At 37.1% G+C, this 27,736-nt stretch overlaps 1 protein-coding gene across 2 annotated transcripts in view; it reads left to right on the top strand.

Moving 5' to 3' along the window:
- Positions 1-27,736, top strand: part of GRB14 (growth factor receptor bound protein 14) — a 114,972-nt gene that overhangs the window by 74,698 nt on the left and 12,538 nt on the right. For both annotated transcript variants that reach the window (XM_081050685.1, XM_081050686.1), the window contains 5 exons: positions 14,570-14,691; positions 16,546-16,620; positions 19,555-19,692; positions 24,404-24,514; positions 24,709-24,804. In XM_081050685.1, the coding sequence (XP_080906811.1) occupies positions 14,570-14,691; positions 16,546-16,620; positions 19,555-19,692; positions 24,404-24,514; positions 24,709-24,804 (542 nt within the window). The remainder of the gene's footprint in view (positions 1-14,569; positions 14,692-16,545; positions 16,621-19,554; positions 19,693-24,403; positions 24,515-24,708; positions 24,805-27,736) is intronic.

Raw genomic sequence — 27,736 nt, 5'->3', positions numbered from 1 at the left:
CCCCTGTATAATGCTCACCCTTATTTTTCCCTCACAGATTTGGGCAAAAAAGTGTGCTTTATATATGGCAAAATATGGTATATGTCAAAAAAAAAAAAAACTTTTAGTAATAAATCATTAAAGTTATTTTAAGTAATTTGTCAGTGACAGCGGAATTAATTTCTTCTGTTTGTTTTGGAAGAATTGAGAATTTTATATCTAGTTGTGGGTCATACACTTTCTTGCAAAGCTAGGTACCAGTATATAAAATGTTCCCTTTGTTTGCTGCATAGACGGTTTACACCCCAGAGCAATAGCCAAAGTAAGGTTCAGTTCAGATGAGAAGTTTGCCTTTGCTTTATGAAATAGCATAAAGGTGATATTGGCAGCAAAGGTGTGTTCTTAGGTGGATCTGGTTTTAAAAGATTCTGAAAAGGGGCTCATTTAAAACTACCTGCATTTCTTGAACCCTTCGGAAAGTGTTTCTGTGCTTCCAATTTGAGGACTATTGTCCTAGAATATGTCAGAACCTCAGGGAGAAGACAGAGTGAAGCCTGTGGAAAAGAATGTTGTAGTTCGACAGTCTCCACAAAGATCTGAACCCCAGCCCATCTTCTCTGACCCCCAGTTGATAGTTGATGAACTACAATCCGTCAGCTGATCTTGACAGCTGAGCCTATACCTGCCAAGAAAACCTGAATTCTGAAGGTACGCTATTTTGAGCAGTGCGACTTACTGCCTCTCTCTCCCAAGGGCAGAAAAAACCCCACCTATACTTGCTTCATTGCTACTTGTGACTAATTTGACTTCTGTTCATGATAATTCATCTCCTAGAAATATGGTGTTAACTCTCAAATCGGTATCTGCCGTACTCCAAACTGTTTCACTTACTTGTGCTTGTCGGAACATAGCTCTTAATTAGTGTAATATATAATTACAGTACTTTATACTCTTACATTTTTATTTTAAGGAGACTTTTAAACATTTTTTGTTCTGTTATAGTCACTACAATGTATCCTTAATAAATGGCTCAAAGTTCAGTAATAAAAATCTACTCTGTAAATCAAGCAGCAGTTTTCACCGAGACCACTGCAAATTCTATACAGGAATAAAACACACAGTCTTTTAATGTAGAGGCTTAAAATGGAACATTGAGAATTAATTTGAGCTCCATAATAAATTAAGCTTTTAGACATCAAATAGAAACACATTTCTCCATTACTGTATTTTCTGGAAACCACTGAAATAAAATCAAAGGTGTGAGAATATTGTCTTATGGCTTCATCAACCATGCATTAGGCCAAAGCTTATGAGAAAGAAATTTAGTTCTAGAGCTACTTGTGTACTTTTTGTTTTTTCACTCAGATTATGTCTTTAAAACAGTAGAAACATTGCAGACACTAATGCTACCCAAATACTAATGTGTAATTAATTTACTGGCATCCAGTTCTTTATTTAACAATATAACAGGAGCATAACCACTGTTGGTCTTCCTCAGCATAATATATAAAACTGATGTGTTTATTTATGTACATTTAATTTTTGTGGGTCTGGTTATAAATACTCTTGCAATATCTATTCAGTGGTATTAAGTAACTTCCTTCATTTGCATGTTAAAGTGAAGGAAAAGAACTAGAGTGGATTTCCCCGCTTAAGGATGATATGTAGCTGCAGATGCTCTTGTCTGTAAAATGAACCACTAACACCTTGACCTGTAAATCTTCTGTGAGTGTCCTTGATTCAGTGAACCAGTGGACAAACTATTTGTCAAAACTTTGGTAACCAGCTACTCAGTTCTGTGTATTGTTCAGGAGATACTCTTGACCTTTCTTTGATTGACATAATGAATTTTCAGTGAAAAGAATTCTAAAAGAGAGGGGGTGGTATCTGTTATCTTAAAAAATATTTTTGATACAAAAATAATTCAGCTCATTGTAAATAACTGAGAAATAAAGATGTCAAGAAGTAAACAATATTATCCATCGTTTTACAACACTGAGATGACATTTATTAGTTTCTCTGTTTTAACACACTCTCCAATTATACTCTCCATTCACTTTTGTAGTCTACCTTCTTTGTGTGTGTACACTAAAAAATACATCCTGAGTACTTTAGTTTTTTTTCACTTTATGGACTCCACATAAACTAGGAACTCTCCCTGCCTTTCCCTCTTGCCTTCCTCAATTTAGTAAATATTTAGTGACTATTTTGTACCAAACCTATTAGAAAAAAAGCACTGCCTTGTGAGTTTGCATTCTAGTGGGGAGAAAAAAAAAGTGACTGAAATGTGTAGTCCCTTAAGTGATGATAAGCACTGGGGAGAAAAAGAAGGCAGGGAAGAGGGACAGAGTCCTAGGGTGGGGGTGGGGTAGTGAGGGGGAGATGCACTTCAAGTAGAGGGACCAGAAAAGGCCTCCCAGATGGAGACATTTGAGTAGAGACCTGAAGCCGACAGCAGCAGGCTTTGCAGTGAAATGGAAGATTGTTCTAGACAGAGGCAACAGCAGGTGGAAAGGCCCGGATGAGGCAGTGTGCTTATGTGCAGGAAGCAGACAGGAGGTCGATGTGTCTGGAGTGGAGTCAGTAAGGTGGGGTGTAACTGGAGAGCACTTCACTGAGCTGCTGCAGAGCCAGCTCCTGGAGGGTCTCGTAGGTCATGGAAGGGACTTAACTTTTACACTGAGTCAGAGGAAAAGGGACTGGAGGTCTTTGAGTCAGAGGGCAGTATGATCTGATTTAGTTTTTCAAGGATACTGCTAAGAAGGCCAGAAGGCAGATTTTGCCCTTTAGGTGTCTTCCTGGATTGATCCTTGCCCATCTATTTCTGCTAGTTGTGCACGCCCTGTTGTACTATCTTCACCCTATAGTCTGCGCATTGATAAGGTTTAGTGTTTACAAGATCCTGAAGCCTTACAGGCAAGAACATTTTGACTTGTGCGATACAAAACAGTTGAAGGTTTTCGGCACTTTAGTTCACTTTAATGTCCAAGATAAGCTTAGGAAAGTTTCAGAGACGTTCTGTGTTGTTAGTAGATGAGCTGCTACAGTTGCTTCTGATCCATTAAAGCATACTCCAAATTGCTAACGTCAGAAGAAGGAGCCCTTGACATCCAAAATATGGTAGGTTTATGGAATCTAAAGTCTGTTTTCAGGGTGATGTTTTCTGTGGCCAAAGAAATTTCAGTCGTCTTAGTGTTTTCAATATGAATGCATGTGTGTTATAGCTAATGTTAATGTGTATCTTATACATGCAAGGCACTGAGTGAGTGGTTTTACATTAATCTTGGTAGATGCTCTCAGTACTTCGCTTCATAGCAACCCCGCTGCAAGGTATGTTTTTATGCAAGGTATGTTTTTTTAATCTCCATTTACATATAGTAATACAAAGACTCGATGATGAAATACCTTGCTCAGAGTCAAATATTGCACAGATCTAAATTCTGTCAGATTCTAAAGTGTATGTGTTTTCCTTGAAAGCCCGTTGGTTTCTCCTCACCCCAATAGATCAGGCAAATGTTCCTGGGATTCTGTTGTTGGGTCGTCTCTGTTTAAATTTCCATCTCTATCTCTCTTGTATGTTATAAGTTTACATTTTGAACTCTCCAGAACATTTTCAGATAAATCTTTACTAAGGTAGTATTGAAATTATCAGGATCAAACTGATCCAACCTGGTTCACTTTATAGCAGAGCCAGCTATTTATTTTGGCTGAGCAAGAAGGTCACATTGGAAATGACTTGTTCTTGAATTTCTACACGACATAAATAGTAATATGCTATTTGAAACTTTGAATACAATATCAATATTTCATATCCTCTGCCCATAATTATTAATAAAGACTGCTGAGAATTTTAATAGGTGGAATAAATCATCGAAGGCAGCTAAACATCCTGACTTTGGTATGAACCGTTGATTTGCCTGACTTTGGATGATGTTATGATGAGTTTCTAGTTGGACACACAGTTTTATAAACATTGAGTATAAAATATCAGTATATGAACAAATATTTCCCCTTGTCTTACGATGTAATAAACTTGAGTTTTATAACTGGTGTGTTTTACTTCACAACCACTGGATGTCACTATAGTTCCCCAGATGGAGTCCTCTGTTTTTATAATCATTGTTAAGAGGAAGGTGGTGGGGGGGAAACTTCAGTTTTAAGTCCTCTGGAACTTAATGGGATCTATGTTTGTCTTGCTCCCATTTTGATTCCTAATTGAAGCCATGGTATGAAGCCATGGCAATTAACACAGTACCTCAAGCGCATACCTCTAGACTCCTTAGGAAGAGGAATTAATTGTATTTTAGTGTCATTGCTGGGGACAACTGAGATTTCTATTGTGAATATCATTGTGGAGTAGCTTTAATAAGCAAAATGAATGACTGGAGGCTTTTATACCATTTTCATGTGTGCAGCGATACCCACGTGATCTCTTTCAGAAAGAAGCAGTGCACAGCAGCAGTGAAGGAATGCTTCACAGCCACCTGCTTTGAAGCTGCTACTTCACTTTTTTTCTTTTTCTTTTGCAACAGAGGCTCAAGTGTTTGTTGTTGTTGTCTGGAGCTGATATGTAGTTGTTCTTTCTGTGCTGTTTGGAATTCACCAGCCGTCAGGGGTGCCGTCACCCTCATTGCCAGCAGAAATAACTGTGACACCTGCAAGACTTGTAGCACTGCGCTTTCTTCTCTACTGAGACTTCTGTCTCCCTGGGCTGAGTTTTGAGGAGACTTGGTGTTCTAGTAGCATGTTAAGGTTGGAGATAAAAAATATGAAACCAGTAAAGAGTGCTCATAACTAAATCTGCCTCTTGGGCCAGCTGATTTTTTCCTTCTTGGTACTTCTCCTTATAGCCGGAGTTCAAGTCTCATCATCTCTCTCCTCGTATTCCATTAGTCTTACAACTGTTCCCCTTGCCTCTGGTTGTACCAAAGTTACCCATCTGCATGAAGGCCAGATTCTCCTTGCATTAGGGTTCCAATGTCCTTGGCAAGGCTCATAGCACCTGTGACGTGAGCCCCCCTCCTATCTCCCGCTCTGTGCCTCACCCCTCCCTCCTCTAATTTATAGATTGGAGAACTGTCTCCAGTTGCCAGCATACACTGGTGGTTTCAATGCCTTGCTTTGCTTGCTCATGCTGTTAAGATTCCCAGGAAATCCTTTCACAACCATTTTCACCTGGCTAACTGCTATGCCTCTTCCAAGGATTATTTGGAATTTTAGTAAAAATATGTCAGCAAAGTATAACGACTAGTGTTTCCTAAAAATACCTATGTAAACAAAGTACTGTGAAAACCCTCAGCTATCCAAGCTGACTGACGGCTAACCTTGTGCCATAATCTAGGGAAAGGAGAGAGAGAAAGGCAGTTGGAGGCATCCCATGCTCAGCCTTATGAAATAGAGTTACCCTTTCCATCTGAGAGCATACCTGCTTCTTCCATATGCGCAGTCCCTGGGCTCAGACTTCTGCGGCTCAGAAGCTGTTCCCCTAGACGGTCAAGACACTTGCTGGCACCACCCTTTCTCATATATCCGTTAAGAAATGGCAAATCCCGAAAATAACAGCGTGGTACAGGAAGCACTAGGAGTGATAGTGATGAATTGTGTCCTGGGAGGTGATACTCCCACAACTGCATGCCATGGATGGGTGTGGGAAACAAGCACATTTGGACAAGAAATAGGTATAAGGCTATTGAAACAGGACTATTTACTATATAAATTAGAAAAATAAAACCTAATGCTAGAATAATAGGGGAATGCTATCATTTGCAGTATACCCATAGGATGTAAGTTATGCAGCTTTTGTTTATGTTTTGGAGTTCTTCCTTTGACGATTGATGTGGGCAAACATAAGATTATAATGCTGGTTGAATAAAAGTATATATTTTTCACAAAAATTTGGAAATGTGTATGTGTTTTTATATGTTTATATGTAAACAATATTTTATAAATTTTGGAAAAATATATACACAGATACTCATATAGACCAGAGAAAAGACAAGAAGAGAATATACTGAAATGTTAAGTGTTATTCCTGATTGATAGGTTTAAAGATGGATTGTGATTATCAGCTGTTTGTGTTTTTCAAATTTTCTGTAATGGAAGTATATTATTTTAGTAATCAGAAAAAAAAGAAATAAACACAATTTTTAAACTTCTCAAGAGATATTTTTTTTTTTTAACTTTTAAAGAGATTTTTAAAGACTTAGCTCAGACATCTTCCTGAAGCTCCAGGTTGGGCCAAGTACCTATCTTCTGTGCTGCTATATTAATTTTCACAACTATATTAATAGTGATCGTATTATTACAACTAGACAGTAATTTCATTAGAGTTGGAACTCTGTGTATACATGTGTCTTTGTAACCTAGGATTTGGGACAAATAAATGGTTTTTGAACTAAGCTGTATTCAGTTGTAAGATATTTATATCAAACATTCAGAGGATGCAGTGCAATGTACACAGAAGGAAGAGACTTAGAAAAGAAGCCAAAGAAATCACAGGCCATGTCCAGGTGGAAATTTACTCTGAGTCCTTGAAGGATGTATTAGGTAACTTAGAATTTATGGAAGCTGTTTTTAAGCTCTTTAGGTTGAGATAATATATATGCAGATACCTTGTGGAAAAATAGGCTTTCTGTGAATACAGGTTGTGATCGTTCAGTCCGAGTTTATATGAGGATGATTTCGATTTGCTGAAGAATGGTCCATTAAGGCCTTTGTACTCATCAAGCTGAAGTGTCAAGATTTTCCTCTTATTGGACTCGGGGAGCTGAGTTTGGTGGTGGCAATTTTCTGGGGGAATCTTGCTGGTATTAAGTAGTTTTCTTAGGTTAAGGAACCTTTTAGAAATTGAGCCCTATTTTATTCCTTGCTTCTCCAGTTTTTGTTTTGCTTGGTCAGAGGTTGCTCATTTTTATCTGAAAATAAGATTGACGAAATGTATGTAGTTTCTACCTAGCGCAGAAAAGTACAAGGACCATTTGTCTCCCGGAGTTTCCTGTAACAAAGGTATACAAAGAATTGTTTTCTGGGTGAATCAGAGGTAAAAGCCACTCTTGTTTCTTCTCTTATCAAGTGATGAGAAGAGTAGGGACTCAGGTTTCTATTTGAGCCCCATGCCGTACTTTCAGTAGATTCAGCAAAGAAATTCAGGCAGAAGGTCACAGGTGAATACTTTCCATACTGGGAGGATTGAGGTTTTTTAAAAGACTTTGAAGTTAAATCAACAGTTTCAGAAGAAACTTTTTTCTTCTTTCTTTTTTTTTCCTTGAAGAGAAAGTTTCTGAAAATTAAATAGAAACAGAATTATATGTCATTATCATTATTTGGTAATATTTCATTCTGTAACTATAAGACTTCACTGATCTGTCAGAAACAAAAATTAAATTTAAAGCAATATGAAACTTGTTTTTGTTTCAAAAAAGATTTTTCTTTTCTTTCTTTCTTTCTTTCTTTTTTTTTTTACTCTTGGAAGCTTCCTTTCCCCTTTTCCGTCTTTTTGGTTGCCAACTTGAAGTGAATTAAGAATGGTCTTTCCTATTTTCCTACCTGTGGTATTCATCATTGTAATTCACTTTCCATTGCCTAAAGTTTCGAAAGTTTTTTTTAAAAAAATGTATCTTTGAAGTTTTAATGAGATATTTTAATGTAGTATTTTAGATGTATTTATGAAGTTTTAAAAATAAGGTCTTTAAAATAATGGTGATGAATCTATGTGAAAGTTAGTTACCTGGGGTCATTTCTCAAATGGGAACTCAGAAAGCATCTGGGTAATAGTTTGTAAAACTGTGTTTTAAAATGTTGCAGCAAAGGGCCCCTCGTTATAGAATTGATTTGTTTCTCTTTTGATATTTTAAAAATACATTATAGGGGAGGCCAGTTAGCTCAGTTGGTTAGAGCATGGTGCTAATAACACCACTGTTGCCAGTTCAATCCCCGCATGGGCCACTGTGAGCTGCGCCCTCCTAAAAAGAAAAAAAAAAAAAACATTATAAATTTGTAGGATTACGTAGTTGGTTAAAATCTGCTTGGTTTAAGAATGGGACTAAAGGAGAAGAGTCAAGAGAAAGTATTGTAAGCCATCTAGACCAGTAATTTCCTTTGTTTCTGTTTTCCCTTAGTTCTTGGTTATGATGTCTTATGCCTGGGCCTAGGCAAAACAAAGGTGGTCTCTAGTAACTTTTCACCTCTCCTTTTAGCATTTTTCTTTTCCTCTCAGAAGAAATAATCCATTTAGGCATCTCATATCTTCATGTTGAACTTTCTCCCTATTAAGGTCTGTATTTACTTAGATATCTGCCTTTAAAAAAAACAACAACAGTAATTTTCGGTAAGATATGATTAACCGATCGTCAGTTATGCCTCTTAGGGTTATTTGGATTATTGTAGCATTAGTCCTTTAACCATAATGAGACTTGGTTGGGGGATGGTATATGACAGTGCCTCCAACTTGGGATGGGGATGCATAAATTTAAAAAGATTACTTTAATATAATTCAATTTTTAAAAGCCAGATTCTGTAATAAGAAAGTTTTGTCTCTGTTACCAGGTGAGTATCTGAGGTAAGACCCTGTGGCTGCATTTCATCCTCTGGACTTTTGTTTATTTGCTTTCTTATATGTTATCTGAATTTTCAATATGTAGAACCAGAAATCTTTGAAGGCATGGAAAGTATGTCTTTTGCTTTCTTACACACTCTAGTTTGTGCTAGCTTTATTTGAATAAATTTTTCTTCTTAAAATCACCAGCATATTTTCCTAATGTTAGTACTTACGTTATTTAAACAATTGGTATTACAGTTCCGTGAAATTTTCTGTGGATACCATATCCCTTATTTTTCCTTTCTAGATTGGTATGCTGAGCTTTATTTGCATATGGTCAGTAAAACCCTGACTAGACTGCTCTGCTTTTCTTTGGTGATCACATATTACTCTGCGAGTTCTTTTGTTACACATTTGTCATAGCTGTCCAAATGTGTGTGGTTTTCCTATCCATTTTGTTTTATTTCCTTTTTGGGTGCAGTCCAAATGCATATGATTTGTGTTACTTTCATGTGAGGTTAAAACTGATATAATTGGAAATATTGCCCATTATTTTTTTTTCCCCCTTCCACTCAAAATGTGGTTGTTTATTTTCACTTAATTAGCAAATATTTATTTAACACATTTCAAAATACAGGAATTTGAGGCGATTGAAACACGAGAACTGCAGGAACATGAGAGATTTTAGGTGATACTGAAAGAACGAGCAGGATATAAATGGACTCAGCAGAGGTGTAAGGGACAACCCCCCCCCCACCATGGCCCCACCGCCCTACCCCACCCCCACACCCCACCCAACCTGTGGGAACTGGAGTGAAGGCACAGGCAATGCTGTGCAGAGGGAAGGAGCTCAGACTCGGCTGACATGTAACTGCTGTTCAAGTCCTGACATGTTTGTTATTCTGAACTTCAGTTTAATTTGCTGTAAAATGGAGATAAAATGTGCTCATTAGATTATTGTATTAGTTTCCTAAGGCCGCTGTAACAAATTACTACCAACGTGGTGGCTTAAAACAACAGAAATGTAATCTTTAGCCATTCTGGAGGCAAAGTCCAAAACTAATTACACTGGGATGAAATGAAGGAGTTGGCAGGTCCATTCTCTTTCTGAGGGCATCAGCGGGACTCCATCCCTTGCCTCTTCCTGCTTCTGGTGGCTGCTATCATTCCTTGGCTTGTGGCCGCATCACTTCAGTTTCTGCCTATGTGGTCACATTGTCCTTGCCTCTTCCGTCTGTTCAAATCTCTTCTGTCTCTCTCTTGTAAGGATACTTACGTTTGGGTTTAGGACTGACATGGATAATCCAGGATAATTTCTTCATTGCGATATCTTTAAGTTAAAGACATCTAGAAAGGCTTTGCTATATAAGGCAACATCTACAACTTCCAGAGATTAGGACCTGATGTCTTTGGAGCCATTATTCAGACTACTGCAGATATTATACAATTTAAATACAGTAATGGAAAAGGTCTCAGATTGAGACTTACAGTGATGTAACTTCTTTTATTTCTATAACTTGAATTAATTTTGATTCTCAGTCTTGTACCTTCTTAATGACAGACAGTTTAATCTGTTCACTTTATGGATTGTTCTCAGTCTTGTTGGGGTACATGATAAAGTCAGGTTCTATAAATGAGTTACATACAAGTTTAAAATATTTTCAGTTGAAGGATTGGATCTACTTTCACTGTTCCAACATTCTTGTGGGGCATTTAAGTACGGGGGGGGGGTGTATTTTTCTAACTCTTGTCCCACTCTTCATGTTCTGGAAACTCTTGCTCCTCTCAAGCTTATTGATTGTACATAAAGCCCTTGAGTTCATGGACTTCTCTTGGCCCTTCCATGCTCTTTCTGGAGTTGGTACTCTGCTCCATGGTACTCCTTCTGGAGTTGGTACTATTGCAATGCTCTTTCCCCATATTGGGATACTATGGACTCATCTGCCTCAACATTGCACTCAGCTGTTGCTTCTCCACCATGCTAGTCTTGGGACTTTTGCATGAGGCTGAAGGTCTCTTAAGGCTCCAATCTGGTTTGAGCCACACATAACCATTAAACTTATCCCCATCAGCCCCTCACCCTGAAAGCCTTCTAGTTCTGGAAGGGGGAAGGATCCAGGGTCACTTGGGATCTATACCATCTGCTTACCATCTTGTTCCCTCGCAGTCTTCACTATACTCTTTCCTCCACTAATCCTTTAACTCCAGCTCCTTTCTCAGAGAATAGAGGGTGGGTTCCTATCTCAGGCAATGGGGAATTGGCTAAGCATGATTTGTCAAAGATTGATAAAGTCTACTTTGAACCTCAAAAGTAAAGAAAATGCATCTGTGTCATTATTTTCCTCTCTGAAGTGTATCTTGAGGGCAGGACATATGCTGTTTTCTTAGTGGTAGAGAGAGGTAATTGGTATGAAGAAACACAGATTGGTAAGACAAATAAGCAAACATCTTGCTTAATACGTTGAAGTTTTCTCCCACTGTAGTTGCAAACAATATATAGTTCTTAGCACATAGTATGTTTAATAATGTGAACCTATATTTCATAAGCTTGAAAATACCAGATGGGTTTGTGTGAGAAGTAGACAAAAGTAAGGACAGAAAGATTGTTAGGGATACAACTTCCCACTCAATATCTCAGTGACAGCTGGATCTCTGCTTTCCCCTTCCCCTGCCCCCCAACACACCTGAGTCTCTCACAGTGCTCTGAACTCATTAATGGCAACACAATTCTTCCAAGAGCTTAGGTGAAGAACCTTTGTGTCTTCCTTAGCTACCCTCACGCTTACATTCCATATCCAATTGGTAAGCAAATCCTGTTGCCTCTACCTTCAGAATATTCTGCCTACTACTTATATGTGGACTGCTACTACTCTCATCTAAGCCACATCGTCTCTCCCCTCATTGATTATAATATTCGACTAAATGGTCTTCCTGCTTCCACCCTTAAGCCTTTTAAAATCAGTTCTACACTCAGCAGCCAGTGTGATCCAATGAAAACAAAAGTCAGTTCATGATATTTTTCTGTTCAGAATGACTTGTTATCTAACTCAGAGGAAAAGCCAGATCTTTACTATGGACCGCAGGGCTCTACCCAATCCCCACTGTGCATCGCCGTTACTTCTCTAACCCCGTCTTCTGGTCCTCTCCCCTTTGCTCACTCAGCTTCAGCCACATTAACCTCATTGGTGTACTTCAAACATACCAGCGTTGCTCTTGCCTCAAGAGCTTTGTTCTTGTTCTCCCCCTGGATAATCTGCTTGGTTCATGCCCTCTTTTCTCAGTCTTTGTTCACACATCACCTTCTCAATGAGACCTTCCCTGGAAAGCTATTGAAAATGGACTCCTTTCCTCTGTGCCCGCCTCTCTCCTTTTTCCCTGCTCTATTTTTCCTGTCTGTTTTTTATGGCCACCTTTTAAGATCTACATTTTATTCATTGTCCATGTCTTCCCATTAGAATGAAAGCTCCATGCGGCAGTGATTTTTGTTTTGTAGACTATAAAATTCCAAGACCCAAGATGAATGTCTGACACGTAGTAGGCCTTCAGTAGTGTTTGGCAAGTACTAGATGAATGAATGAATTATAATTGCCAGAATACATAGATTTATCTCATAAGAAGTGAGCAGTAAACAAGCTTTTTGAGCAGTGGTCATATTGATACAAATGTTCCGTGAGGTTTGCTATGATATCAATGTCCAGGTTGGATTGGAAGAATAAGAAAGTAGAGGTTTGGAGATTAGTTAAGAAAAGATGAAGTTTTAAGTTGGAATGGTGACAGTGAGAATGGCAGGGGGTTGTTGGTTGTATGAAAGATACTCAGAGGAAGAATTCCTGATACCTGGGGATAAGGAGTGGAGGATATTGGATAGATATAAAGAAACATGTAATGGAGATAGGAGGATTTAGGAAAAAGCTGTTTGAGAGGGTAAAAGAAAGATAACTGTGTTTTTTTTTTTAATTTTGGTAACATGTACATAACATAACATTTACCATTTTTTCCATCTTTAAGGGTATAATTCACTGAGACTATGTATATGCATATTGCTGTGCAACCACCAACATCCATCTCTAGAAAAATTTTATCTTCTCATTCTGAATTGTCAACCCAGTAAATAATAACTCCTCGTTTCTTCCTCCCCCCCATCCCTGGCACAACCACCATTCTACTTTTTGTCCGTGAATTTGTCAGTTCTAGGTACCTCATGTAAATGGAATCATACAATATCTGTTCTTTTGTGTCTGTCTTATTTTACATAGCTTAATACCTTTAAGGTTCATCCATGTTGTAGCAGGTATCAGAATTTCATTCCTTTTTTAGATAAATATTCTATTATATATCTATACTACATTTTGTTTATCCATTTATTTGTTGATGGACATTAGGATGTTTCCATCTTTTTGCTATTTTGAATGATGCTACCATGAACGTTGGTGTACAAATATATGTTCCAGCCCCTGCTTTCACTTCTATTGATTATCCGAATATATTCAGAAGTGGAATTGCTGGAATTATGTTATATTTTGAGAAACTGCCGTACTGACTTTGGTTTTAGGCAAACTGTGTTTGAGGTGGTGGCAAGTCTAGCATTTAGGACTGGAATGTGAGTGAAAGCAACTGTAGCCAAAGATTTCACTTCAGGGAACTTGAAAAACATAATGGCTGAAGAGGGGAGTATGAATTAGTTTAGAGAAAGGGGAAGAATAGAGTTGAGCCAAGGACTGCATCTTAGGAGGGAGAAAGAGCTACAGGAGCTAGTCAATGAGACAGAAAAAGAGCAGTCGGAGTTAGGAACAGAACCTGGAGTGTTGATACACACTTAGCTCAAACTCATCCATATTCATTGAGCACTCTCACAAAAACCTCCTTTCAGATGAATAAGGTTCTATTTAAGTATGACATTACTTTCAAGGGTTCGGGTGTTATAGGTCACAGATCACTACAGAGTGTTGAATTTCTGAGACACAAATACTTTCTAAAAGGTCCTAGAAGCACCTAAAACAAGCAAAGGATTTCTGTATTCCTTATTTGGCTATTTTGAGTTAGTAATTTCAGTTACTTTTCGTTAACTTTTTATTGCAGTATGACATTCATTAAGAAAAGTGAACAAACCATATGTGGACAGCGTGATGAATTCTCACATATTGCATATACCCGAGTATACAACAATCAGATTAACAGAATATTTCCCATACCCAGTAATTCCCTTCATACCCCTGCTCACTTACCCACTATCCCTATTACATTGATTTCCAATACCATAGATTTATTTTAATTGTTTTGAATTTTATATAGGCAGAATCATGTAGCATGTACTCTTTATGTGTAAATTCTTTCATTTAATATTATGTTTGTAAAATTCATTCATACAATTGCATGTTGTTGTAGAATATATTCCCTGTGTGCTTTTACGTAATTTATATATTTATTCTTATGTTGATAGGCATTTGGGTAGTTTCCACTTTGGGTCTATTATGAATAGTATTGTTATGAATGTCACAGTTTCTTATTAAGTAGGTATTTTGTATGTTATGGTCACCTCTTTAAAGTTGTCATTGCTTACTTCATTTAAGCGCCTTCCCACCCGACCTAATTATTGTTAATAAAAAATGTATTTGCCTAAACATTAGTTTCAAAAGTATAAAGTGCCACAAGAAATTAGGTTTCTTAAAAAATTGTTTATACTTGCATTAATATTTCCTTTCATAGCATTTATTTTAATTTTTGTCAACTATCCAAGTTATTTACCTTAAATGCATATTGAACCTTTCAGAATTTTTAATCTCTTCATGGGCCGAATTGTTCAACCTTGAGGCAAATATTTTAATTTTGTCACCATGACGAGTTGGAGAAAAAGAATAGCTCTGATATTGTTAATGCAGATTTGTTATCAAACTTATAATTTACATGTAAATATCTATATATGTGTGTGTGTGTGTATAGATAGGTAGATAGATATTTGTCTACATACATGTCTTATCTTTTCATCCATCCATCCATCCATCTATCCTTCCATCCACCCATCCGTTGAAATACTCACTGAAACATTCTTTACAGAAAGAACAATAGAAGACCACGAGCTCGTGATTGAAGTGCTATCTAACTGGGGAATGGAAGAAGAAAATAAGCTATACTTTAGAAAAAATTATGCCAAATATGAATTCTTTAAAAACCCAATGGTAAGTGAACTCCCCATTAAAAGTTATGGAAAATAAATGAATTAGTTAAATTTTATTTCATGTGAAGAAAAGAGTCAATATAAATAAAACAATTTCCTATGTGGTAAATTATAGGTAAGAATTCTGGTCCTTTAAAATTAGTCACAATTTGTTCTTACTGTAACAATGATTAGTCAACATTATCACAGAAGTTCAGATACACAGTTTTGGGTAACTATTGCTTCTTCCTGCTTTTTAAGGAAAAAAATACGTTTGATATAGGGAATGAACTAATAGATATCTGTAAGCTGGTTTCAAAATATGATAGTTTAACAGAATTTAGGAAATTTAGATAGGAAAATTTTTAAAGTAAAAACAGATTGATGATTGTTGGGAATGTTATAATTTATCCAGAAATTTAAGGTTGACGTGAATCTTGCTGTTCCAAATCATTTTGTTTTCAGTGCAATAATTACTGAGCTAAGTAGAAATAAGATAAAGAGCAATGCATTGTCTAGTAAATATTATTTTCACTGTAGTTCCCTTTAAACAAAAATAAATGTCACGTCACATTCTAATGAAGACTAGGGATCTGGAGAAGTCACAATAGCTTCTGGGCTCATTATTTTAAACTGTTTTTGTCTCTGCAGCTGTAGCATATTTTTATACTAAGTTATGGATAATTAGATTGAAGTGATCCTTTATGAAAAATATATGATACTCACCATAATAGAATATTTTCAAACCCTGAAAGACCTCTTATGTTCTCTTTTATTTGAACCTATTAGTAGAAACATAATGGGATGATCTTTGATAAAGAAAATAAGAGTCCTAATAAAAATTAAATAGAATTTGAAGGGAAACTGTTTTCTTATTGTGAATCTTTATTAAAAGCAAGAATTTAAAAGTCATAAAGACATATGGGTTAGTGCTTGTTTTTGGTTTTATCTTTTTCTTTTTTAATTTAAACCAGGTTGTATGTTCATTTTGTAGACCTAGAGCAATGGTTCTCAACTGGGGGTGGGAGGTGGCGATTAGACAATGTCTGGTGACGTTTTCAGTTGTCATAAGTGGGGGTGGGGGGGCTGCTAGTGAGGAAGGGCCAGGGATGTAGCTAAATATGCTACAATGCACAGGACAGCCCCCCACAACACAGTATTATTTGAGCAAATGTTAATATTAATAGAACTGCTGTTGAAAAACCCTGTCCTGGAGGAAGTATAGTAGAATATGTTTTCCCAAGCTTGTCTGATCATAAAAATTACCTGGGGGAGGGGGAGAGTGCTTGTTACAAACATAGGGTCCAGGACCTACCTGGACCAATGAATCAGACACTTCAGGAACAAGGCCTAGGAATTCCTATTTCAGACAACCTCTGTGAGTGAATTTTATGGTTAAACAAGTTTGGAAAAATCGTAGGTGGAAAGGACTGTTGGTGACCTGGCCCTAATTTAAATCGTGGCTCCTCTACACTGGGCTGTGACCTTGAGTATACGCTTTCCTTCTATGAGCCTTAACTTTATAAAATTGACTCGATGGTCCTTTAGTACCTGCTAGAGTGGTTGCAGGACTCAGAGAAGAGATATGGGAGCAAGCACACCATCAACCTAAGGGCAATGTTTTGTAACTTGAGGTACGTGGATCACTCTGCTCCAGCATCATCTAAGGGTGTTTGCTGCACTTTGGGCTCTACTCTTAGCTTCTCATTAAGATACCTGAAGGTAGAGTCCAGGGAGTGGCATTTTTAAAAGCACTTGGGGTGAATTTTCAACACACTGATTTAAAGAACGTTTGTTTTAGATTACTGTAATGGTCATAGTTGAGTCTTTTTCTAGCATGGGTTTTGGGATAATGTAACCTGTATCTTTTCGTCAGTATTTTTTTCCAGAGCATATGCTGTCTTTTGCAACTGAAACCAATGGTGAAATATCCCCCACACAAATTTTGCAGGTAAAATATATTTTCATTAAAATATGTAAGTAATAATACAATAAAGGGAAACTTTAAGGTCCATATTTAGAAATGCCCAGATTTTGAAATGTTATGCCTTTAATGATTAATTTTTGCTGGAGGTGAAACTAAACAGAAAAGAGCAAAATGTCGATAAAAAAGTCCCTAAATCAGTAAGGCCCCCTAACAATATTATTCTTCCCAGTTTTGGTCAACTGTCAAAGGGTTTTAAACATTTAAAAAATGTGCGTCATGAAAGGAAACTTTGCAGAGCTTTTCTCTGTGATGTGTTTAAAGATATGTTAGTCTTTTGAAAAATCCAAATTCCCAGTTAATTTAGACATTTTACTAACAGATATTTACTATTAACTTTTGTGATAAATGTCCTCAATCCTGTTTGTGATGAAATATTTATAATTAAATGAAAGAAAAAGATATAGAATATATTTCATGCAGTAACATTTGTAATAGGTATGATGGAAATACTGGACTAGAATTGTGAAATATCTTAGCTGAATTAAGAGTTCGGGTTATTTAATTAAAATTATCTCCTTACTTTTGCATTTATTGGGCTCATTTTTTCCAAACTAGCAGTAACTTTAGGTGATCCTTTTCCATGTCATTTCCATTAAAATAAAAGAATTTCAGTTATTTTAGTTTATTTTTGATAGATCAACAGATTTCACATCCGAAGCTCTATAGTTGTTACCAGGTTTATGTTGAATAATATCTTTGTAACGGTTGCTGTTTGAGCTAAGTCCCAGGCATCCCCAACCCACTCAGTTATACTTTAATGAAGAAAACTTTTACTACTTTCATTATAGATACTATTTTAAATATATTGGTACTTAAATATATTGGTAAATATGTTGGGTGTCACAGATTCGTTTGCTGTGCGCTTTTTAATAGGTTATGTTTCACATTTGCACTTGAAAATACTTTAAAAATATAATTAGTCTCAGGAGATTTTTCTAAAAGCTACTTATAACCTTACCGGGTTTTCACAAGTACCCCATCAGAATATTAGGGTGAATGGCAGCAGCAGCAGGGCCTCAGCACCCCAACTCTCCGTCCTTCTCAGTGCCTCCCCATTGAATTATGATAGGGTGGTGGATTGCAGTTTTTCTTCCATCTCCTTCTCCAAATTCTCCTAGAATTTAGTTATATTACTTAACGTTAAATTATAAAAACAAGAAAAACGAGAGCTTTGGAATCACATAGTCCTGCATGTGCCCTTGACCTCTTCTCTCCACTGAGGCAATGTTTCCAGTTTTTAAAACATTTCTTCTTTTTCTAGTGCGACCTCTGTGACTCCCTTTTTAAAAATTTAATTGGTTTGGTTTAATAACTTGGAAAGCACTCAAACTGAAAAACCTACTTGCCTGTTTTGCATGCCAATTAATTAATATCTGTGGCTCATTAAATTAAAGTTGTTTTTAGTAATTTACTTAAAAAACATAAATATCTCCTATCAGCATTTCCCTGAGTAGCCTTTTAAATATGTACATTGTTTTAGCTAATAATTTCTCTTACCTTCAGTTTTTCCATTTTGTGTTTGTTTATTCATAGGGATTTCTATTTTCTTCTTTTAATGAGATGCTAATGCATTTCTACTGTCTTATTAAGGATGCTCAGCACAGCCACTCAGATAGAGCTATTCCTTTTCATTCTCATTTTGCTGACCAACACTTGTCTCAGTTAATTATTACTGTGTAACGAACTATTCCAAAAGTTAATGGCTTAAGTACTCACTCACATCTTGCCTACAATTTTGTGGGTCAGGAATTTGGGAAAGGTTTAGCTGAGTGGATCATCTGTGAGACACACTGATTCACAGAGGGGTTGAAGAACCCCTTATAAGTTGGTTTTTCACTACATGTGCCCGATACTCTGTCTGTGTCCACATGGTGTCTCATCCTGCAGGGCTCTTCCAGTTTCATTGGGCTTCTCACAACATAGCTGTCTCAGGGTAATCACATTTCTCATGTGACCACTAGCTTCCAAGAGTTAAATCGTGGAAGCCGTCAGGCTAGTTAAGGACAACCGTGTTTCCTCTAAAATAAGACCTAGCCTGACCATCAGCTCTAATGTGTCTTTTGGAGTAAAAATTAATATAAAGCCTGGTATTATTTTAATATAAGACTGGGTATAATATAATGTAACATAATACTGGGTCTTGTAGGAATGTTTGCAAAAGATGCAGTAGAGCTGGTGGTCTGGCTAGGTCTTGTTTTCGGGGAAACACGGTACGATTAGAACTGGCTGTCACTTCTTTCATGTTCTAGTGGTCAGAGCAGTCTCAAGCCTTGCACAGATTCAAGAGAGGTGGTGAAACAGACTTCACCTCTTTAAGCTTCATTGGCATGGTCACTTAGCAGAAAAGCACGTGGGATGGAAGATGTTGTTATAGTTCTCTTTGAAAAGCACAAGCCATATCTACTGACAACTGAGAACCATAGGGTGCGGAGAAGAGATTGTTTGCTTTACCCTCATTAAAGAGGTGAACTTCACTTAACTTTCTTAATAACTGAATGATTGAAGTCAGGATTGTGGTCTTACACCATATGAAGATGAAATTGATAGGCTCTCAGGGAAAACCATAGAAAAGGATGAAAATATCAGCCCTTTACTCCATAGATGAAGTCCAGCTTTTCAAATGGACAAATAGCTTATAATTTTGGTGTTTGACTCAGTACTGATAACTTAGAATGTATATTGTGTGAATATATTTTCTTTTGAAACTTGCCTCAGGTTATCAAAAGACTGATTTATTTTTCTGTTGTGTATGTTTTGTCATTTCTGTAATGGTATATAAGTGGTATTCACACCGTTAGTTTTTACATGTTCACATTTGAAATCTTAACATGATTAGTATATAAGGCTACAATATCATTGATTCAAAACCAGTATGAGAGTGTCTAATTTTTTTTCTAGATGTTTCTGAGTTCAAGCACATATCCTGAAATCCATGGCTTCTTACATGCAAAAGAACAGGGAAAGAAGTCCTGGAAAAAGATTTACTTCTTTCTAAGAAGATCTGGTTTATATTTTTCTACTAAAGGGACATCAAAGGTAATTGGAAATATCAGTGATGTGTTATGAGTGATACATAAGTTGTAAGTTAAAATTGGTTTTACTTAGTACTTTATTACTGGATCTCAAGAGTTGGTAATTTTCTTAGATTCCCTACCTTTTCCATAATCTGTTTGAAAACTAACTCTTCAGCTTTATTTCCCACTAGTTGAACATTCTTTGAGGGAAGCTAGCTGCTTTTATTTCAGTACCACATACTCTGCTCACTTTTTCCTCCCTTGGAATTCACCCCCTTTCGTCTTACCCTAGAGTGCAGACTTTGAGGCCCAATGCAGTTCATATCTTTTCTTTTTATTCCAGGTCATACTACTGATCTTACCCACTTCTGAGCTTGTGTTGATGTTGACAGAGATAGTGACACTCAGCTGAGTCCATAATTGCTCTTTAATTCCTTGGTGTGTGTCAGTTTTGTCTCGTTAGCTAGCCTGTGAACTAGAGGAAGTTATGTAATCAGGTGTGGGTGTATTCGTGTGCTTGTGTGTGCCTACCTACGTACACAGTTACGTAGCCAGACGTGCAGCTGTCCATGCACACGTACCTCACCACTCAGACCTGTAATTCCTACAGTGCTGAGCACTATTCACTCTGTATCTGTGTAGTCTAGTTGATGTAGACTCTGCCATATGGTGTGTTTTGTAAGTGTTGATGGTTTATGTAATGCATTGATTTCTTTCAAGTAAAACTACTTTTGAGAATTTTCATGAGGTTATTTTAATTTTCTTTTCATGCGTCTGTTGTCATTGACAAGTTTGTTGATTCTTTATGGGTAAATTTGTCATTTTTCTCTGGCTGTTTTCCAAATATTGTTATAATCATTGGTGTTCAGTAATTTCCCTGCCACATCATCTCTAGGTACATTCAAATATATTCTGATAAAACTTGCTTGATTTTCAACAGATGAATTACATCTTCAAATTCTTGCTTTTCACTTATGCTGGAAATGTTCATCTGTTATTTATTTCTCATTCTCATTAGTTGTTCCTTTAAATTTTCAGTAGGATTAGCTGTCTTGGCTATTCACGTCTCCAGGTGCCCCTTGGCTGTGGCTGCCTAACTCCAATCTCTACTTCTATCTTCACATGACTTGCTCCTTTTTCTCTGTATGTCACTTGTAACAATTGTCATTGGGTTTAGGTCCCAGCCACATAATCGTAAATGATCTCATCTTTATATTAAGTTAACTTAATTATATCTACAAAGACCCGTTTTCCAAATCATGTCATAATCAGTTTCTTGAGGGTTGGGACATGAATGCATCTTTTGGGGGGGGGGGTATCATTCAACTCAATATAGGAAGCAAGTGAAAAATTTTGAGCAAGAGAGTGAAATGATCAAGTTGTAAGATTAGTATGGCCATAGTGAGCTTAAAAAAATCAAGTAGAGAGAGTAAAAGAGAGTGAGGAGAAGGGAGCAAGGGAGGCAGGCAGAGAGGAAGGAGGGTGTGTGTGTGTGTGTGTGAGAGAGAGAGAGAGAGAGAGAGAGAGAGAGAGAGAGAGAAGAAGCACAGATGATAATTAGATAATTGCAGTAATCCAGGATGGAGGTGATGGAACCTAACGTGGGATGAGCAGTGAAGGGAGAAGAATGTGATAGATGCCAGATTAAATGGCAAATGCCCAGATTTTTTTGCCTGAGTGATATGAAAGAAGAGGAAGCATTTAAAAATATTTTAAAGAAAGAAAGAAAGAAACAGAAAATGATTTAATAAATAGGAACAGGAGGTTTGTTAGAAGGCCATTATTTTGGAAATAAGATACTAGTGATCTTAGTTCTAGATATACGGATATGGTGTCTAAGTGAAGCATTCAAATAGAAATGCTCAGAACACAGTTGATGATGGGGACCAGGTATTTGGGTCGTGGTCCTAACAGGACCTAACAGAAGCCGCAAAGAAGTAATATTTGACTCTTTTCCATATTTTTCTCAAGGGTTCTTGCATAGTTTCCTCCTTTCCCTCATACAGTTTTCCTTTGTTGCTGTTTGTGCACCCATATGTGCATATGTATGTGTGTGTTTGCTTGATTTGTAAGTGATGGAATGGGGCTTTACTCATTCAGTAACCCATGCCTTACAGACATCTTTTATTTTTAAGTGTATATTGTTTGACAGCTAGTGTTTTATCATACGGATGCATTTAACTAATTTTTCATGAACATTCAGTTTTCAAATTTAGTGTCATAAATAACGGTAGTATAAATAATTATCCATTTTTGTAATTAAGGTTTTAGACTTTTTCTTGATGACTTTAATGAGCTTGCTCTTTTCCTAGTGTTCCTAATGTATGAAATTACGTATGAAGTTGTTTTTGAACAAATGTGTTCGGGATCATCTTTTTGCTTTTAAAGTCAGAGAAATAGCTTCTACATTCAGTAATGAGGCTTATCTCACAGTTTTTGTCAGTAATTCTTCACTTGAAGATATGATAATGTCTCTTTAATTCCCAAATTCTTACTTCTTCAACAGTTTTCTCATTGAAATCAACTGCCCTTTCTATTTTTACTTCCCCCTTCACTTCCTTTCCCTCCTTACCCATTATACAACACAGCTCTTCTTCCTTCTACTAGATCCATGCTTTTATCCATGCAATGGTCTTCCTCTTGGCTACAAAATTCTAAGCATCAGATCTCTATTTTTCAGTCCCAGACCTTAGCTCTTTTTGACACAGGGTCTTATTTTGCTGTGTGCATTAGCATACAATATTCTTTTCTTTAGCCGGTGCCTAACAAGCTCATGTGTATAGTCTATACATGAAAATGATTTTTAAATTCCCCTCAAAAAATAACTTTGAGGTAGTAGATAACCTTAAAAATTATGACTGATGTAAATTACATAGGTTATCGGATGTCTAATATTGACATTTCTACCAAGGAGACCATTTCCTGTCCTTTTTCTGTGAGAAGGGTCTCAATTTATTTTACTTTCTAAAGATATAGGCTGCATGGAAATTAGATAACCAGTGCTACAAGCCTTGGAGATGGGACTGTGGCTTATACTTAGAGAGAACCCTCTTAGTACCTGCCCTCCTCCCCACCTCCCCCCGATGTACACATGGGCATGCTAAGGTTTTGCTAACCTTGCCATCTCAGCCTTGTACTCTTACAGTGTCGTAAGCCTTGGTATGTCTGCAGTAATGGAACAAAAATCAATCAACAGAGGAAACATACATGCCTCTGTGGCCTTCCAGTGTTTCTCGAGCTGCCTTTTTCTGACATTCAAATGACTCATCTACATTGACTTCTACAGTATTATAAGACAAAGATGGTTTTATTTCATTTTCACAGAAATCAGACATTTTTTCTAGCAAATCACTTTCTTTCGAGGAATAAAGTTTAAAGGCCTTGCCAAGAAGAGTACCTTTTTTCCCTACCTCCTCCCTTGTTTTATGGGCCCTAGACTGGGTCTCTTAGCGATTTTCTTTTCTGTCTTATTCTCGCATGGAGTTGGGAGCTATAGTCATTCATTAGGTTGAGATGCCCAAGAACAGGGACACACAGAGAAACAGTGACATATATAGAAATTCTCTCTCTACCTATCTTCAGGGACCTGAAGAATACCCTGCTGGTAAATGACTGAAATTTCTTTGGATTTGAATTTGAATCAGTTGCTGAAATTGCTGAATGTTCTTTTTCTGTCTTTCCCCTCCCCCTTTCCTTCCTTCCTTCCTTCCTTCCTTCCTTCCTTCCTTCCTTCCTTCCTTCCTTCCTTCCTTCCTTCCTTCCTTCCTTTCTTCTTTCCTTCCTTCCTTCTTTCCTTCCTTTTAGAGTACTGCTTCTCAAATTTCAGTACACATAAATCACTTGAGAGCTTTGTAAAATGCAGATTTTGATTCAGAGAAGCAGTAGGTCTGGAGTAGGCCCTGAAAATTTGCATTTCTAAAAAGCTTCTGGGTGATGCCAGTTGGGAACCACACTACTAGTAGCAAGTTTTTAAAGAACAAATGTATTTTGGTCAGTTTTGATTATACCTTCAACCCCGGAATTAAGCCCTTCTCCAAGTTATTAACCTATCACAGAATAATATGACCCATTGATTTCCCATGACCAGTTCTAAATCTCATGGATTTTCCAGAGAAGAAATAGCTGTTCATGACTCCACTTTGCCTTGAAAATCAGACATATCTCACTGCCAGGTAATTTCCCTGAATTCATCGGTACAGGCTTCCTTCTTTTTGTAAGGAAGATAGTCATGCCGCCTCTCTCATTGCTTGCTGTGGAATGTTGAGCAGTATACAGACATGAGGGATGGTCATTTCTGAATGAAGCAGGAATCATCCACTGTTTCTCCTTTTGCTTCTCTATCTGCTGCAGAAGTTTAACCTTCCTCCCTTTATTGAACTACCATTATTTGAAACCCAGACAATGAAAACATTTAAAAAAAACCATTCTTACTGTCTTCTCTCCCTCACAATCCTTTACATGGTGGTTAAAGGGAATGATTTTAGAATGGGAAGGTGTATTGTTTTTTTGTTGGAAGTTAAATTATAAACAAGTTGCCCCTTCTCAAATAATGTTGCATCAAGCTCCTGGTTATTTAAGGATATAGTGACTTAGTTTTTCTTCCCCTTTTGTTTCTGTGACATTATTTGCAATAATTTTTGCTAAGGTATAAATTATGTAATATAATAGAAATACACAAGCGATAGTGCAAAATATGTACCTATGTCAACACTTGCATATATTTTCTTTTTAAGGAACCACGGCATTTGCAGTTTTTCAGCGAATTTGGCAGTAGTGATATTTATGTGTCACTGGCAGGCAAAAAAAAACATGGAGCACCAACTAACTGTGGATTCTGCTTTAAGGTACAGGCTTAATATTTTGATAGATGAATAAAGCAAGCCTCAGCCTTTTAGGTAAGCTTGAGTTTTTTTTAAATTTCTTTTATAAAGAGACAGCTTTCTCTTACATATATGGGAGAATTTTAGTGGCTTTTATTTCAACAGGTGTTACCTTCAAGATATGCATTAACGATAAACAATGTGCTGTGGCCTTCTAGCCTAACAAAGCGCGAGGGCCCCGAGACCTGAAAATGCTCTGTGCAGAAGAAGAGCACAGTAGGACGTGCTGGGTGACCGCCATTAGATTGCTTAAGGTAATCTCACTGTAGTTGTGCATTTTGATTAAATGCTGGGAGTCCCATCAAGGTTTGAAAATAGCTGTATTTTAAAATGTGGAGGCTCACTATGAATCTGTGTGGGTATGTGAGAAAGAGGAAAATTAACTGCCATCCAATGTATATATTTTATTTTATCTAAAAGATAAACATTTGTGGAGCTGATTGGAATAACCTCATAGCATTCATCTTTTGTGTGTGGAATACGTATTCCACTTTTAGAAATGTCCTGATATTTATTTTTTGTAAGACTATTAATACATAGCCAATATAACTGAAACTTTTGTACACAACTTCGTCTACATTTTAAAAACATTGCCATCAATCCAACACACAGTACCTTTTAAGATGTGCCCACCTGAATGTGTTTAGCCAGTTGTTTTATGTTTCATCTATGCGTTGTATAAATTGCTTTCCAGTTTAACTCAAATTATTATATAAAGTTTACTATAGATATATTATTAAAATATCTACCTTTGTGCTAAGTAGACATTATATAGCTTTCAGAAATGTAATTTCTTGGCAAGCATTTTGAAAGGAGTCGAATGTTCTAAAGATAGATAGGGAAGAGAGACACAAAACTGTTTTCTTCCAGAATGTATAGAAATCACTTATTTTTGAAACTTGGATGCTAGGAAATTTAACACAACTTTAAATTTATAATTATGAAAATTATCAGTCATTTTTCTTTTGAAGGACAGAATAATCAGAATCACATTAGTTATCATACAGGTTTAATTTTCTACAGCTGCTGTAACACATTTACCACCACAGTAGTGGCTTAAAACAAGATAAATTTGTTACCTTGTACCTCTGTCATTTAGAAGGCTGAAATGGGTCTTAATTGGCCTAAAAACACAGTGTCATCAAAGCTGTGTTCTCTTTTTGAGGAGCTAGGGACAATCCATTTTCTCTCCCTTTAGAGACTGCCCAGATTCCTTGGCTCATGGTCCCTTCCTTCATTGTCAAAGCCAGCAGTGTCTGCTGAGTCCTTTTCATATTGCCGTATCTCTGGTTCTTTCTCTTTTGGCTCCCCCTTGCACTTGTTAGGACCCCTTGTGATTACATTGGAACCACCTTGATAATCCAGGATAATCACCTTATTTCAAGGTCATCTGATTAGTACTCGTAATTCCATGTACCATGTTTCCCCGAAAACAAGACCGGGTCTTATATTAATTTTTGCTCCATTAGGGCTTATTTCCAGGGGATGTCTTATTTTTTCCTGTAATCTACATTCAAATACAATCATGTCATCTTCTGGAACATCGTCATAACGTACTAAATGCGTCCATCTGTCTGGCTGAGATCTTAACTGGGGCTTATTTTTGGGGTAGGTCTTATTTCCAGGGAAACATGGTATAACCTAATGCTCCTTTGCCACGTAGTCTAAATCATAGGTTCCAGGGATTATGATGTGGAATCTGTGGGGGCCATTATTCTGCTATCATATTGGCATTCCCTCTTTGTTTCAGTTATGTCAAAGCCTTTTCCAGATGAAGCCTGAGAGGGAGGCAAGCATCAGTGAGGACCTTTATCCTGAGCCAGTGAGAAACCACTGAAGGGTTTCAAACAGGAAAGAGATATTATCTGTTTTACACTTTAAAATATCCAGATAGAGGAATTATGGGCTTGCCAGCCTGGACACATTGGAGGCACTCTAATAGGGGAGTGAATTGGTTTCGTCTGGCAGCTTGTTGTCCGTGGGGCACCTGTGGGATGCCCCTAGCGGGTGAGCTCAGCTGGGTGTTGGAGGTAACTTGCGATTGTCTCCTTTGGTTGTCTGTTATGTTATTTCCAAACTGTATCATTGCACAGTAAGCCGTCACTTAACATTCACCTCACGTGCACGTCTTCGGGATGTGGGAGGAAACTGGAGTATCCAGAGAAAACCCACGCAGACATAGGGAGAGCATGCAACTCTACATAGAGAGTGTGCCTGGCCAGGAATCAATTTTTTATTTTTTTCTCACCAACATTATAACAAAATGACATTATTCGAGGACCTACTGTACTTAGCAGGGAGGAGCAGGGAAGAATTAGTCTATGTTATGTTGGCTGGAACAGAAGTGTCCCTCATTTTTATTATATACTACTTGTTAGAGATAGCCTTCCCCAAGAATTTGGCCTCTTGTTTCCCTTTCATTTCATAAACACATAAAAACTCTTCATGTAACATCAGATGGAGATAGTTCTGTTCTCTTTGTAGAAATTCCGGTTTCATATAGAATCATAGAAATCTGAGTCTTAGAAAAGCGATTTGCTCATGCATGGTGTTCCCTTTCCTTCCCTTAGAACTCTGCTAGCTTCACTCTAACATATTTTGGTCCCTTAATCTGCCCCTCCATAGGGGCAGGGAAATGTTAAGGTGACCCATGCCCTACCCCTCGGCCAGAGTTAAATGCCTACCAAAGACCTCCAACAGCACAGAAGCAACTACCTAGCACCACAGATACCAGGGACAATATATCTTTGAAGAAAAGTCTTATTAGTTGGTAGCAGGCTTTTCACTGCAGATATATAAAAGGTGGCCAAGCAGCATGTTCTTTGTGAAAGTGTTGGAGGTTATTGTATATTCTCCAAAATTAACTTGACTAGGAATTAAGCTCCTCTGTCTTGTTTTCGAAATTATTGTAGGCTTAGAGTTCATTTAAAATAAATTTTATTAGGTCTCATTAATGCCAATCAAACCTTAAATTAAAAAATAATTTTTAGAAGTTGAGAAATAATTGGATAAAGAAGTCAACATAGAGAATTTTTAAATGAGTGTGGGTTTATATTCATGTTAAAAGCAAAATCTTGAAAATAGTGACTGTCCTCGTACCCCCACCTCTGATTTTCTGCCTTATTACCAAATATATCCACTTTGCTGGAATTGCTTTTAAGGAAATAGTCTTTAGTAGAGAAACAG

This window comes from Rhinolophus hipposideros, assembly GCF_964194185.1.
Source record: "Rhinolophus hipposideros genome assembly, chromosome: 6".
In the NCBI taxonomy this organism is placed as follows: Eukaryota; Metazoa; Chordata; class Mammalia; order Chiroptera; family Rhinolophidae; genus Rhinolophus; species Rhinolophus hipposideros.
Note: the sequence above shows the minus strand (reverse complement) of the source record. Positions and strands in the feature narration are given on the sequence as shown.